The 15609-nt window shown below is 58.3% G+C and overlaps 1 protein-coding gene across 4 annotated transcripts in view; it reads left to right on the forward strand.

Moving 5' to 3' along the window:
* Positions 1-15609, forward strand: part of PTPRN2 (protein tyrosine phosphatase receptor type N2) — a 695060-nt gene that overhangs the window by 636334 nt on the left and 43117 nt on the right. For all 4 annotated transcript variants that reach the window (XM_036999404.2, XM_036999402.2, XM_036999403.2 and 1 more), the window contains 2 exons: positions 3097-3244; positions 14637-14710. In XM_036999404.2, the coding sequence (XP_036855299.2) occupies positions 3097-3244; positions 14637-14710 (222 nt within the window). The remainder of the gene's footprint in view (positions 1-3096; positions 3245-14636; positions 14711-15609) is intronic.

Genomic DNA, 15609 nt, shown 5'->3' on the forward strand with positions numbered 1-15609 from the left:
TTTCTAAAATAAGCTAAGCCCTCCCACCATCACCCCCACCCACGCATGGAAGTGTTCAAATGTCAGCTTTCAAAACACCTACAGCTAAATGCCCACGTGGGGGAAATCGTGAGCGGAGTTTCGATGCCGTTAGTTCCTTCCAGGGGGTGCCTGTGTCCGAGGGCTGCGGCCCATCCTGGCCCCTCCTCACGTCCTTGCAGAAGGGACCCCCCCAGTGCTGAGTCATCCTGGCAGTTCGGGTGCTGTTTCTCGTTTCGTCTACAACTCATTATTTTACTACGAGGGTCCAGCCTCCCCACAGCCAGTGTGAGAATCCACGGCACAGATGAAAAGCATCTTACCACGAACACAGAAGGGCCAAGTTTCCTAAGACATGGGGGCGGGGGCGCCAGGGGTTGCATCAGTTTAATATTATAATGTTTCATGAAATATTAATAGAAAAACACAACAGATCGAATTGAAAGGACAAAAACAGGACAGACGAGAGGGAGTCATGCTGAGTGGAAAGTGTGTGTCGATTTCAGTAAAAGCAAGTGAGTCTTTAGACGGCTTCTCCGTGAAAACGACAGCGTCCATACCCACCCCTTCCTCCCGCCTACCACCCGGCTTGCTCACTGGAGTCTTGCCATAAATTCAGAAATTCAAGTGAGCAGAGACAGAGTCCACCTCCCGTGGTAAGCTGAACATGAAAACCTAAACAGCCGAGCTTACAGGAGTCAAGCTCCAGGGCCCCCGTTGCTGGCAGTGCCCGACCCTGAGAGGCGTGCCCGGGGCACTGATCTGCCCCCGGGCCCAGAGCCGCCCCCCAGCACCCGGCTCACGGCACTTAGGGCCACGTCCGCCATCGGTGTCTTCATGAGACTTAGATATATCGTGTAAAAATGTCCTTATTAGGGTAACTGTGGTACAGATATATGTATTTGATATTCTATAATGATTGTCTCAAAAGAAAGCAGTTTTTAGTTTGTATTTCTAGACCGAGCCAGTTTAAATGCGCCCCCACCCCTGCGGGGGTGGGCCTGGGCCTTTGGGGGGGGTCAACAAGGGGAGGCATAAGGCAGCTGCGACATCTCTGACCCCACTGGGGTGTCCTTCACAGGTTCAGGGTGTGTGGCGGTCACTGAACAGAAGGCTCCCACGGGGTCCGTTGGTGGCCTCTGGTCACAGCCCACCTCTGGCCCCCCTGGAGCCACCAGCGACTCAGTGTCCCCACAGCCCCACACCCACCAGCAGGACAGGGCCTCAGCTGCTAGGTCAGGTGGACCTGAGGGCAACTCTCCCGCAGCGCCCACGCGCCTGCCAGGGCTCTGGACTTCCCACAGGCTGGCTCAGCACACACGTGTTGCTGCCCACATGGGTCAGACCATCATGGATGGAGTTGCTCCTTGTGGAATTAAATCACAGAACAACTCGGGTGAGCCCTAGTCCACACCTGGAGGAGAGGTGTAGGAATGAGGCCCATCCGATGGGCTTTCCTCCCGGGTGCCTGGCCCCCACCCTCCTCCTCCCCCACTGGCCCCGGAGGGGTCGAGGAGCACGGACAGCCCCGAGCATCTGTGGGGATGAGACAGGACAGGGCACGCCCGCCCCGGAGTGGCCCGTGGAGGTTACCTGGGGGTCAGGGTGGAGGCGCTGGTGCCCGACCGTGGGCACACATGCGTGTTTCAATGGGACACATGGACGGGACTGGCCGACTGGGTTGGCCTTGTGGGAAAGAGTGTCCCGGAGGCCTGCCTTTCCTCGCCCACTTCTAGGAATCACCACTGATGGACAAGTACCCAGAAAAATCAAGATGGAAGCAGCCAAGGGTCAAAATACCTGGTCCCACTGTCTTGTCTTTGTTACAGTAACAGCACAGGCCGTCTAACATTTTGAGCACATCAGGGCAGCCCAGGATCCTGAGTGCATACACCCAGGGCAGAGAAGTGGGCCAATTACAAGAAACGTGACTGTTCTGTAAACAAATGGGAACAAGTACAGCCCTGTCAACACACTGGCCTAGGCTGCACGCCCTGGAAGTGAAGTATGGTCAGGACTCGGGGCTGGCCGGACCCCGAGAGCCACCCAACACGCCGGTCTCCTCTGTGCGCTGGGGCTCGGGCGTCTCTGCTGCTGTGGGGCCTTGCGGGCACCTCCGAGGGGGTGTCTCCCTGTGAGCAGGGTCCCGCGCCGCCCCAGGTGTCAGGGGAGACCTCCGTCTCTCTCTGTGTCCCCGTTGGGGTGACCATCCTGCAGTGTCTCCTGAGGGGTATGGTTTTCATTTCTGTCTGAGAGACTTTCTGAATTAACCACTTTGGCATGATTTTGATCGGATATATAAATAGTTTTCAAACTGTATTTTATAGTTTCCAGTGAAGAATTTTAAGCAATTATTGCAACACATCGTCTGTTGGTAACCAGTGGTTCTCTGAGAAATGAAAGGCTCTCAATGCAAAACATTATTTACTGCTATGTTTCCACAGGTGGAGGTGCATTAATGGTGTTTGTCAGCCCACCTTTAACCCAGCTGCGGCCTCTGCTTCCCTCCTGAGGGACACTGTTCATGTTTTATGTTTACGTAGCCATGCCCGTGCCTCCTTTAATACCAGCCGCGGTCTCTGCAAGTTTCCAAGCAGGAAACGTGCAGCCGCGGACCTGCTCCCAGAGCCCCTGCCCCCCAACCCTGCACCCTCCAAGCCGCTGTCCCCTGCACTGCACCATGCCTGGCATTCTCCCGTCCCCTGTCAACCCCTCACCCTGCAAAGAAGGGTGCAGGAAACCTCCCTGGCTGCTCCTCCCATTAGCTCGCTCCTCAATGGACAGTCGTTGGCAGTGTTTGGTGGGTCGGTCAGACCTCGTATCTGTGTGCGTTTTCCCCGATCAGTTCGTACTGGCTGGAGAGGGTACGTCACAATCCAAGTATCCTTGACGCCCATAGTAAACGTGCCGTGCGCACCTTTGAACCACAAACAAAACACGAGAAAAGCCTCCGCTGCGCCTCATGCAGCCGGCGATCTGCGTCTCACAGGCCTGGAGGGACCCGCCCGGACCCCGCCACAGGTGCGAGGGCGCCAGCCTGGTCCGGGGGGCGCACCCTAACCTGTGTCCCCCTTGCAGTCCTACATGGAGGACCATCTGAAGAACAAGAACCGACTGCAGGAGGAGTGGGAGGCGCTGTGTGCGTACCAGGCAGAGCCCAGCAGCTCGCTCGTGGCCCAGAGGGAGGAGAACGTGGCCAAGAACCGCTGCCCAGAAGTGCTGACCTGTAGGTACCAGCCCTGGGTTCCGAGGAGGGTGGCGGGCAGGGCGGCTGCACCTGTGGCCATTCCCCTGGGTGGAAGGCCCCCCAGCCCCAGGCGGCCCCCTACAGACAACCCCTCACTCTGAGCATCCCTAGCCCGGCCTAGTCACAGAATCAGCCTCCTGTGGTCCTGTGCCATCCTGAGCCGCGGGTTGGGGACACAGGCCCCAGCGCTGTGATTTGAGACCCAATTCTTAGCCTCTGTGTGCATCACCTTCACCTGTACTTGGGATCCTGCCACCACCCCTGAAATCTCAAAGCTGTGCAAGTGGGGTGAGGGGTGAGCGTGGAGCCTACACGCCGAGCACAGGGTGGGGGCGTGCAGCAGCTTCCAGCCTCACCTGATCTCAGCAAGTGTTATGAGGACCTGCGGTCTATCTGGGTCCCACCAGGAGATGAAAGGATGCCAAGCCTAAAGCCCCTCACATTGGGTGGACACACAGCCGACCGTTGTGTGCAGGGTGATGCATGCTCAGAGAGGAGGACACCTGCACAGGACAGAGTCAGCCTGCCCACTGAGCTGGGACTCCCTCCTGTCCCAGCAGGTTCCAGGCCAGGCTGCCCTTATAATATGTAAACCCACCTGCAGGCAGGGCGGAATCCAGGTGACTGTGGCAATGTGTCTGATACAGATGGACACTAACTGAATGTGGGCTTCATGAGTGATTCTGTGGGGGACGTGCTGTGTGTGTATAGAAGTGTGTGCATGTATGTGTGTGTACAGATATATGGTGCATGCATGTGTGTGTACATATATATGGTGCATGCGTGTGTGTGCACATGCATGTGTGTGGTGTATGCCTATGTGTGCACACGTGCATGTGTGGAGGTACTCGGTTGCTGGCTCAGGAGGTACTGGCTCCCTCACCAGGAACTTGGGGCAAGGATACCCATGCATACTTCAGACACAACAAAATGAACTTTGTCACCTGACATTTGTGAGGGCACAGCAATACCACGCACCACCTCATGCAGGGTCAGCGTCCAAACGGAGGTGAGGAGGTAGGGAGGGCACCGCCCTGCGTCAGGATCCCCGTCCCCACTGGGGGAGCCAGCCTCTGGTGCCCAAGGCCGTGGCCGTGGCTCCTGCCCTGACAGCCCGCAGCGCCCTGCTTGGGTGAGGAGCCCTTTCCCTTACAGCAAACAGTGGCGATTAAGTCAGCGTTCGAGGGTCAGAGCGATCAGGGGCTGGACGCTTGTGCTGTGTTAAGGCCCGGCTGGATGCCACAGCCTTGGTAGAAACTGGGCACGCTTCTAGTGTGACTTTTCCTGACAGTGTGGTCAGTGTTCAAACCCTGGAGAGCTCTAAAAATAAGAGCTGTTGCAATTCAAAGGTTTTCTATTGAGAAAAGCAAAAAAAAAGCCATTAACCAACATATAAAGTGCCCACTGTGTGCTGGGGCCACTGCCAGCTGCAGGGCTGCCCGTGCACCAAGCCTGAGCAGTGCCCTCAGAGGGTGTAAGCCGGGGGCAGGAGGAGCGGTGGGGGGCTGAGCTGGTGTTGCCCCCCAAGCACCCCGTCTCACTGGCACTCGCAGGCCCCATGTGTAAACATTAAAATTCAAAGCTGCTTCTTCAGGCCCCCCCAGTAAAAACCCCACCACAGCGGAGCTGCCGCGGCGTCCCAATCCATGCACCTTGCTGCCTGGGTGGGTCTGTGGCACTCACAGGCCAGGCCCCGCGTCCACAGAGTCACCCCCCGAGGCGGCATCGGGGTGAGGGTCCCACTGAGCAGGGGGCTGGGAGCCTCGGTCCCTGCCCTGCCACACCTGGGCAGCGCTCTGGGCCGGAGGGGAGCCCCCTTCTCCGCCAGACTCTGGCTCCAGGAGTTAGGATGAAGCTTGTGCCGGCCGCTCCCGGGCTGGCACCTCGCCGTGCAGCTTGGAGGCTCTGCTGAGGGGCGTGAGGTGGGTTGGAAGGTTCAGGCAGGCGAGCCTGGGCGGGGACGGAGGGCAGACGTGGCGTGGAGCAAACATACCAAGAACTTTGTCCGCCACCTTCCCCCCTGTACCCCACCCCCCACAGCGGAATCGGCTCTCGAGCAGAGATGTGAAGCACGAAAGGGGGTTCCGCAGGCCTCAGAGGCCGCTGTGGACGCCCCGTGTGCGGTGGGCCGGCGCTCATGGTACAGTCTGTGGGAGGGGGCCGGTACTCATCCCGGCTTCCACATGTGGCCGTGGCCTGCAGGGCCTGGGGACCAGCGCCCAGGGCGTCTCCCCGTGTGCAGTTGCTTCTCTGCTGTGCGCTTTGCCACCACGCATCCGCCCCTCTCCCTGCCTCCAGCTCCTCGGCTCTGAGCCAGCCAGCAGGCCCCCTGTTTCTCTTGCAAGGAAGCCCCTTCCCCGTGTTCCCCAGCATGGGGCAGGCGAGGCCCAGACCTCAGGCGCTGGGCCATCTCGGCCAGCCGGTTCCGTGGGAGGCTCAGCAGTGGCTGGGCTGCTGGCTCTTCCGTCCCCACCAGCCCCAGCTCTGGCTACTCCCAAGTCACCTGTCAGACGGGAAGGCCACTAGCCTCGGTGAGGTGCCCGACTGGCACTGTGCGAGGTCTAGTGAATCATCTCAGGAGAATTTCATATGCTTTTTAAAATCTTTTGCCTTTTTGAAAGGAATCATGTGACATTCTGCTCATTGCTTTGTGGACTAACAGGAGCACAAGGCTGTTGGGCTATTTTGATGCATCATTTAAACAAACAAGTTCACCCAGTGTTAGAGCAAGAGAGAGAGAGTGCGGTGGGCGCCCAGAAACACGCGGAGGCGGGGCCAGAGAGCGCGAAGACCTAAGGGCCTAGGCACGTGCGATGCAAAGGCAGGTGCTGAGGCCGCATGCTCACCATGTGGCTGTGCAGGACGCTGCTGCCAACAGTGATGGCGGCGCCTCCCAGGTGAGGCACCACTGCTGGTATCCCCCTGCCCGGCCTCGCAGACGTGGCCAGGTGAGGAGAGAGCCGACCCCCAGCTGCTGTCCGCAGAGGTCAGGTCAACGGGGTGGCCCCAGCTGTGTGCGCGTCACCGGTGCTGAGCATGTGTGTGTCCCCCTCCCCAGGGAGGCCTGTCACCTCCCGTCCTCGAGGGAACACCCTCCATTTGACAGGCTAGGAACCGGATTTAAACCCGCATCCCCAGGATAGATGGGACACTGCCCCACCCAGACTTCTGGGGACTTACCAGGGGTTTTTATGTTGGCAAAATGCGCCTAAATTTCAAACGTAGAAATGAGTGTTTGAAATACATACAAGGACTGCAGCATTTTTCCTTAAAACACACGGGACATAGTTTCTTTCCCAACTGAGCTTTGATTTTTTGTTTCCAAACTAAGCAGAATCCCCAGAGGAAAACACCCCTGTGTAGCCACTGGTGAGCGACCCAGACAGGGCTGCCTTGCCCTCGGGGGGTCCTGGGGTCCCCGGTCTGACGGGGGCAGGCCCGCTCTGTCCTCCTTCACACGCCCTGCCCCCCAGGGGCTCAGAGGCCCCACCGCACCTGCCATGGCTGCCCTGCCCTTCGCTCCCTTCTCTGCCCCACAGCCCTCTGGCCCTCTCTCTGCCTCAGGCCGGGAGGCCCCGTGCCACAGAGGAAGTGTGCCAGCCGTTCTGTGTGGGCTTCTTCTGGGCTGTGCTTCTGGAGGGGGCCTGTCCGGGCAGAGGCGTGAGAAGCACAGAGTAGTTCTCGGTGGGCTGCGCTCCATGGAGCCCGTCTAAAGGCAGTGTCCGTGCACCATGGGGTGCATCCCCGCCACCATCCTGGGGCCCCGAGAGCTGGGGCAGCCGGTCGTCGGGACAGAAGCTGCACCGAGCAGCTGCATGACTTAACCAAGGTTGAGATTTTCTGTTCTCCTTGAAGCTAGACCACTAGGTTGGCAAGGCGTCCCTGGGCCACGCACAGGACCGTAGTGCCAGGAGGGGCCTCACCGGGGCCTCAGAGGCGGCCGCCCAGCCCCAGCCCCACCCTCTCCGCTTCGCCAGGGCTTCCCTGGGCTTCCCTCTCCCAGAGCTCACCTGCAGCCCTTCAGAAGGGCGTCTCCCCTTGATCCAGGCACCCTTTATGGGCTGTCAGCTGATGCCATGCAGAGGCCCCAAGGCCGGCTCACACCCACTAAGATCCGTGACTTTCCCCGGAGGTCCCCGGTAGCCAGGACCCCGAGCTCCAGCCTGTCCTCACACAGGGGCTCCCCCAGAATTGATCTCTGCCTACATTTCTAACAAACTGACCCCTGTTCCAGCTCAAGGTTTTGGTTCCTGGTTCATCATCTGTCCCTCTCTCAGCTTTGTACTATCTGCACATTTTATAGACATACTTTTATGTGTTCTCAAGTCACTAACAAAAACATATCCATCAGGAAAAGCACAGGGCGCTGCCCCCCAGCCCCCCTCACACTGACGCAGGCCGTGAAGGCGCATTCAGGGGCGGGTCTGTGGGCTGAGTGTGACCTCCGCCCTGCCATGCAGCCCAGGTGGGAGGGCGTCCTCCGTGCCCCAACGCACAGTGGTGCTCACAGGCCCTCCCACCCAGGCAGCGGGGTGCTCATCAGCCCTGGAGACGGAGCCCCCCTCTGTGCTGCAGGCAGAGGAGCCACGGCTTAAGGAGGTGAGGTAGTCCGTCGCCCTGCCCACCAGCCAGACCCGGCCAGAGGACTCCCCTGTCAGCCAGTGCACAGGCCCTTTGCAAAGAGCTGTCACCGGCTGGCAGTCTCTCCATCCCTCACCTTTTACTGCAGAAGTTCTAAAACATTCAGTTGAAATGGTAATTGATGATCTCCCACATGCCCGCCACCTAGACTCTACGACCACCTCTCAATATCTTGCCATTTTTGTATGATGTGTGTGTGCTTTATTTATTTTTTGGCTGAACTGTTTTGAAATGAGTTTCAGGCATGCTGACGTCTAAGTTCTTTGGCCTGTGTCTCCTAAAAATAAGGACATTCCCCTGCATAATGATGACCCTATTATATAACCCAGGAAGTCAGCAGCTCCGTCCACCTTCGGATGCACCCGAGTGTCCCATTATATATCCTGTGCAATGGCTTGCACTCAGCCAGCGTGCAGTCCAGGTTCCGACCTGCATTTTGAATTTTGCATCTCTTTGCCCCAGTTACTCTTCACCCACGGCCACCATACCCTCTCCAAGTCTTTACCAACTGTCCAGTTAGAGCCTGACCATTTTGCCAGGTCCACGGGAAGCTCACCTGCCTGGCTTCCAGATCCACAGTTTCCCCTATCCTGGCCATGCGCAGAGGCCCCGGACCCTGTGGGGATGAGTCCAGCCACGGCCTGGCCCCGGGTCTCCACGGTGCAGTATGGACACGACCAGATGCTCCTGTACCTCACCTGGGAGTCCTGGAACTCGCTGTCCTCACTCGCCCAGCCAGTGACCAGATCCTGACCACGCATGGTCCTCCACCACCTGTCAGCTCCCTGACTATCTGTTCTGTGTCCTCTCGGGTCTGCAGAGGTGTTCTCTCTGGTGGGCGGCCAAGGCAGTAGGAATTGGACACACTTTCTCTAAGTTACCTGTTAAAATGTCAGGTTTCCTACCTGGGAAGATCTTTTGGCTTCAACCACAGCTGAAACGACTCTCCCCCCACTGCCACCCACCCCCCGTGTTTGTTGCACCACCAGCCCCTCTGGGCGCCGCCTCTCTGGCGCTTTGGTTGCAGGGTCTGTGCCCGTCAGGGCCCATCCTCAGTCACACACCCATCCTTCTTTGATGCAGGCTCCTGAATTCCGAACTGCCCTGGTCTCTGGGCAGCTGCTTTTCCTCTTCTTGCCTGGGGTGTTCGCGGTTGTGTGTCGTGGCTCTTGATCCCTGGGGTTTCCCATCTCTCCTTGGCTGGGCTCCCTTCTAGATCTGGACAAGGTTGTCTCATTGGTTGCATATTAAATGTCCAGCCAGCATCTTCCTTCTTGGCCACCAAAACTTCAAGATAATTTGGCCACTTTTCTGTCAAGGTTATCATCATTCTAGCCATTTTTCAGTGCAAGTCTGCTCTTGAGACAGACCCCGAGCTGGTGGGTTACACTTTATCATTTGCTGGGCTGGCAGCAGAGTAATGGCCCCAGGATGCCCACCCCCAACCCCTGGGTCCATGACTACGTTGCTTCACATGCAAAGGGGAATTAAGGTCTGCCAATCACCTGGCCTGAAATTTGGGAGATAATCCCGAGTTTTCAGCAGTGACACTTGGGCGGCAGCTGGCAGCTGGTAAAGGCCAGCAGGAGCCAGCCCTGCTGCTCAGTGATAAACATGTAGTGTGCTGAGCCATGCAGTCCATGGAACGTGGCGACAGCAGCCCTGGAGGTTGAAGACTCACTCAAAGGTGCCTGCAGGGCCAGCGTCACCCAGACAGCGTCGTGCCTGTGTAACTGTCAGAGAGGGACCATGAAAATGTGTTTCCATGGGAAAAACTGCACTGGAAATAAGCTCGATGCTGGCCTCGTGGTGGCTGCATCGCTCTGCCGGTGGCGGGCACACACGCAGCTGAGTGGATCGTGCCCCCCCTTTCCTGCCCGTCCATCCCTGCTGAGGCTCTCTGCCACTGCTTCACGCCACCTCCAGCTGGTCCTGTGGGCTGGGCCTTCCCTCAACCCTAAGTCAGGCCTGCATCTCATTCTGCTGACAGGCAAGCCTGCCTCTTCCCCGAGGTGTACAGCAGTGACGCAGGCTCGTAACAGCTGCCCAAGCATGGGTGCCCCTCTGCACCCTGGGCCCTTGTCACCCACTGACACTGTGGTTCACCGTGAGCAAGCCCACGGCCCCCTTTCCAGAGACCTGCAGAGGTGCTGGTGACCAAGTCCTGGCATATGGGCTCCAAAACCACTCCTGCTGAGTTTGGAGCTGGGAAGCGGATGCCAGCCTTTGTGTTCTGTGGCGGCTCCCCTGCAGGCGGTGAGCTGGGCAGGGACCCGAACTGGCTCGCGTTCTCACCGTCTCTGCAGGTGGAGGGTGCTGAACCTGGGACGCCAGCCACCCAGACCGCAGGAGGGCACCGCGGTGTTCCGATCCAGGGAGGTGCTGGGCAGAATTTCTTCTTAAATGTTTGATAGTCCTTATAGTTTGAGCTACAAGTGTCTAAAAAGCTGAATGAGGAGCAGAGCACCTGCCCACCCCCTGGCCAGGGACGGAGGCTCAGGGGGGCCCGAGCTGGCCCTCCCAGGAGACTCACCGCTCCGGAGTGAGCATGGCTGCGGTCACTCTGTTGTCCCCAGGTTTCCACACCTGTGGAGACAGGCCACCGTCCATTTAGCTACTCAGAGTTTTGAAACCAACATAATATGGCAGTTTATTGTTTTGCCTCCACTCTGACAAGTCCAAATCAACAAAGACATTTGCGTGTCTGACTGGCCGGAATCGCTAGGCCAGCAGGAGCGGTGATGCCGAAGGAGGGCCCGGGCCCTGTGGGCCGCACACAGGACCGCCCACAGACCCGCGGAGGGAGGAGCCTGTGGCTGCTGCTGCTGCGCTCTGCCAGGGCGAGGGTCTCCGGCTCAGACTCAGAGCCCTGACCCTCCAGAACGGGACACGGGCGGTCACCAGGCGCTCTGCAGTCCCACCCGCCACCTGTCAAGGGAAAGAAGATGGCATCGAGCCAGCATAACGGCTTAATCTAAATCTTAACAGAAAACTGAGGCAACCAAAAAGCCCCAGGAGAACGTTTGGCAGACCACGTGGAGAATAAGTCCCCTCATCAGCGCCAGCAGTAGCTCCTGACTTCCCCAGATGCACGCCCCCCGGTACCCCCAGCAGCACCGAGGAGTCGTGCTGTGACCCATCGCGCCTGTCCACAGAGGAAATGAACATGCAGGGCGCCGGAGGGCACCACCCTTAGGTGTCCGTGCTGCAAGCTGGTGTGTGAGGCGCTTTCCTCAGACACCCAGGTGGGCACGTGCCGGGGCCAGTCCATTGCCGGCCAGGCTGCCGAGTCCTCCAGGCGCCTGCCATCCAGGGTCCTTGGCCCCAGTAATGATGAAGAAGGAATTCTGGAACTTGTTTCTTTTGCTGGCATTTATGAAAATTGTTACCAACCACACAATGTTTCATCGTTAAGTTTTGCCAGTTTAACTGACTTTTAATGTGAGGTGTGTGCATCTGTAATCTTGAACTTGTGCCTACCCTTGCGGTAGGCCAGGTGCCAGCGAGCACATCATGTTATCGTGCCACTGGTCACACCTCTGTGGGTCAGGTAGCATCAGCCTACATTTTGGATGACAAACCTGACGCTTGAAAGTATTGGATAATTCACCCAAATGCCACCTAGCTGCTCGGTGGTGGGTGGCCTTCAGGCCTGGGCGCGTAGCTGGTGGCCTTTGCTGTCTGTCACTGGGTCTTTCTGGGCCTGAGCATCTTCCACCCCCAGTGGGAAAATAGCCCCTGTGTGCCTGGAACAGCGTCCAGGCAGAAGGAAGATTCCAAGGGAAGTGACACCTAGAACAGATGGAGGACAGAGAGATCTGGAGCGTCATCTGGGGACCAGACGTTAGGCCTGGTAAAGGCTTGGGAGCTCAGAAAAGGGACGTGCCCAGCAGGCTGACCCCCCTGGCTTCCCAGCGTCTCCTCCTTCCCTCCTGGATGAAACTTGAGCTCATGGGCCTAACGAGGAAAACAACTCACAGGGTCGGGTACAGACAGGCAGTGCCGCCCGTTCCCCACTGCTGAGCGAGGTCGCTAGGATGGCAGCAGACACACCCACCCCAAGTGCGAATCGCAGGCTCCCAGGCTGTTGGAAATCCCTGCTGGGTGGTCGGGGCCCTTGGGTTCCACTTGCTCCTGAGGGACGTGCGTGTTGATCCTGCGGGTACACGGGAGTGGCATTCAGTCATCCGGGAGCGCGGGAGAGGGGGCTGCTGCTCACGCAGCCGGCCTGGCTTCACCTCCCAGGTGCTGCTGGCCCTGAGGGCACGTGTGCTCTGCCAGGCCCCTCTGCTGTCCTCTGCATTACAAGGCGAGCCGCATCCTGCCTAGATGTCACCTCATGGGCTCCCGTGATGTCTCTGAGAAGGGTGAACAGGAAAAGGGGACCACCAAAGAGCTGAGGTTCACCCAGCCCATTGAGGTGCCCAGGGGTATCCCTGGCACCAATCTGCCCCCGTGAGCCTGTGTCACTCTGGCCCTTCCAGGCTGGCCCTGCACTTCTAGCAGAGGTTCTGCATGGCCCAGTATAAAAACAAGACAGGTTCAGCATGTTACTACAAAATCCAGTATACAGTAGGGGCACCCTGAGCCTTGACGTCCTTGTCCCAACTCGGTGGCACCTTTAGGAGGTGGCCAAAGGGGAGGTGAGTGCAGCTGAGCAGGTTCATGGAGACGCAGGGACAGCAGGGGCTGATCTCACAGCCAGGCTGACGTCCTCAGTCCTCGGCGCCCACACCGCTTTTGCCCACTAACCGTCAGCGCCAAGCTCTCCCGCTGCATTTTTACTCACTGAGCCTCCCAAACATAGGAACCGTTTTTTTCTAGTTCTACCGGAAAGTCCAGCTGGCCCTCATTTTCCTGAGCTGTTGCTCGCAGGGTGGGGCAGTGTGTCTCCCAAAAGTGGGGGGCCCAGTGGCCTGAGCTTGCCCCTGGCCACTCCGCAGGAGCTGCTGGCTGCAAGGGCATTTGGCACCTTAACAGCAGCCGGAAGCCACAGCCCAAGGGCTCCAGTTCTTCCCCCAACCCGCCCCTGCCTCCCCAGTGACCCTGTTCTCCGTGAAGTTCCCAGACCGTTAGCATCTGAGTGGCAGTGCCTGAGGCTGGCTGTGCTCACAGAGCTTCTGACAAGGCTCGGGAGACTCTGGCACTCCAGAAGCATGAGGAGCCCTGCCCTTTATCTCAGAATTCTGTGCAGGCGGCACCCATAGGCCGGGGGACCCTTTGGGAAGGGCGCCTGCTTTTGAGCAGCTCGTCATTGTCCCTGGCTCAATGTGTCTGCTGTCTTGAACTTCACTTTGGGGCAGAGGTTTTTCTGGGAACTTTTATTGCAATTTTCTGCCACTGGCAGTTTCCCCTCTCTACAGAATAAATCTGTGCAGGAGCACAAAGCTGTGAGTCCACAGGATTTTCGTGAAGTTATTTCTACCCTGGCAGGAGGCCTCAGCAGCCCCCCTGAGCTCCTTCCCACCTGGAGACATGCCTGTCTTGTCTGTTCTAGGGGACGCACATGCTGATGTTGTAATACGACGGGCAGGGCGGTGTCCATCCCATACAGGGTACTTCCTAAGTTCACCCGTTACAGGACTTGCCAAGCTTCCCCAAACCCCAGAATTGTTCTTTAAAAAAGAATAAGTAAAATGTAGGGAAATGAAAGAAACACCAAGCACAGGGAAGACTCTGTGCCTCGACTGCCCCGCCGCTCCTGGGGCCGGGGGCCTGCAAGCGGGGAGACTAGCCGAGTGCAGGGCTGCGGGACTGGGGCGTGGGGCTCACGGCTGCTAAAAGCCCCCTCCAGGGCTCGGCCAGGCTGTCTGCATTTCTTGGCAGAGAGTAAATAGGTGTCTTGTGTACCAACTGGAGGTGTTCACGGCACAGATCACCAGGCCGAGCACGTGGTGCCGGCGACTGTTGGCTCTGTGCTGCACCTTGTGGAGGTGGTGGCTGCACGCCTGTGGAGCTGGAGGCGAGGAGGCGCCCCCTGCTCCCCGTCCACCCTCAGCGTCCCACCTGGGTCCCTTTTTGGAAGTTCCTGAAAACATGCAAAGAGTGATGTCACTGTGCACAGAGGGGCACTTAGAGCCGTAGCAAGAGTGATTCACTTACTGGCCACCCTGAGCTTCGACAAACCACACATCCCTCTTCCCACGATGCGTCCGCCTTCAACATCAGTCAAGTGGTTTTGCCCGTTGAAAGCACATTTTTATGTCAGGGCGCCCCTTGTCCAAAGCGCTGCTCCCTCTTTGACTTTCTTCTTTTCCCTTACTCTTCTTTTAGAACTAATTTCTGTACTCTCGGGGATTTAACCGTTTCTAGACTACAAAGTTTTGTATATTGAGTGGTGGCCTAACAGCTTAATATTCATGTTGCTACTTATTTACTGCGTATTGCCAAATATGTCTATTGATTTATAGAAAATATAAAACACTATATAAAGTATCACAGAGGAGCGCCTAGCTTGGTATTTGAACTTTTCCTAGGAAAAACGGGAATATCTCAATTCTGCCAAGTGATGCTGAGGGCAGTTCCCACACCTAATGCGAAGGGCCACAAATGGGCTGAAGGGGAACGGGACAGCGAGAAGGCGCCTGCAGCAGGGCCTCCCGGGCGTGTGGAGGAGACCGTCGCGTGGCCGCCCACCGCATGGCACCAGCCAAGAAGGGCGCTGGGCGCCGCTGTTGCGCGCTTCTCGCCCGTGTGCAGACCTGACCCTCTGCTCCTGTTACCCTTGCAGACGACCACTCCAGGATCCTGCTGAAGTCTGAAAACAGCCACAGCGGCTCGGACTACATCAACGCCAGCCCCATCGTGAGTACCGCCCCGTGGGGCTGCAGGGCCTTCCCCAGGGTGGCCCGCCCTGCCCTGCCCTGCTCCCTCCCTGAGCGGGTGCCAGCCTCCTCCAGGTGACTGTCTCAGCCAGCTAGCCTGGGCAGGTCTCCTGGTGGCACCCACGGGTCCTTCCCCAGGGAACGGCCTGGGGCTCTGGCCCACAGAGACCCCGCGTGACGCCCAGATGGTTACTGACTAGAGTGCTTGACTTTTAAGGAAATTGTAGTCGGTTGCACTCACTTTTCTAGACCCACTTGTTCCCTATTTATTCTGGAGAAACAGGAAAACTAAGACTCCAGCCTCGGTGTGCAGGGGATGGGCCCTGCCCACAGGGGAGCCACGCAGAGGCGTGCGCGAGGCTTTCCTGTTTCCGGAAGGCACTGCAGCATCTCAGACCGCCCAGCCCCTTAGCACTCCTTGGGCAGCAGGCACCCCGAGCTTCCGGAGAGCTCTCGCGGTCCACACTTGATGGGGTCTTATCCTTCCTGTCACAGGCCTTGGGAGGCAGCAGCTGACGGGGGGGTCGGAGCCGCCGGGGGCCAGGGGTCAGATGGGGCCTGGCTCTCCCCAATGAAGTCAGAATGGTGGTGATGGTGAAAAGGCCTGTCCACAGATGGGGCTCCAGGGCAGGTGGTGGCCTGAACTCACAGCGGGGGCCAGGAGGGGCAACCCCTGCAGCGGTGTCTGCCCACCTTGGTCATCAGGGAAGCGTCAAGACGTGTCACTAAAATCGCAGGCTTGCCCTCAGTCGGCATACTGTGTGCGTGGCATGAAGCGCTGTTCCGTGATTTCCGCGTGGGGATTGCTGGTGATGTGCGTGGCCGAGTGGGACAGCAGGTCAGCGGGTCACCTGTGGACGTGGCATGCCCCACGCTTGC

Source organism: Manis javanica, chromosome 6 (assembly GCF_040802235.1).
Source record: "Manis javanica isolate MJ-LG chromosome 6, MJ_LKY, whole genome shotgun sequence".
In the NCBI taxonomy this organism is placed as follows: domain Eukaryota; kingdom Metazoa; phylum Chordata; class Mammalia; order Pholidota; family Manidae; genus Manis; species Manis javanica.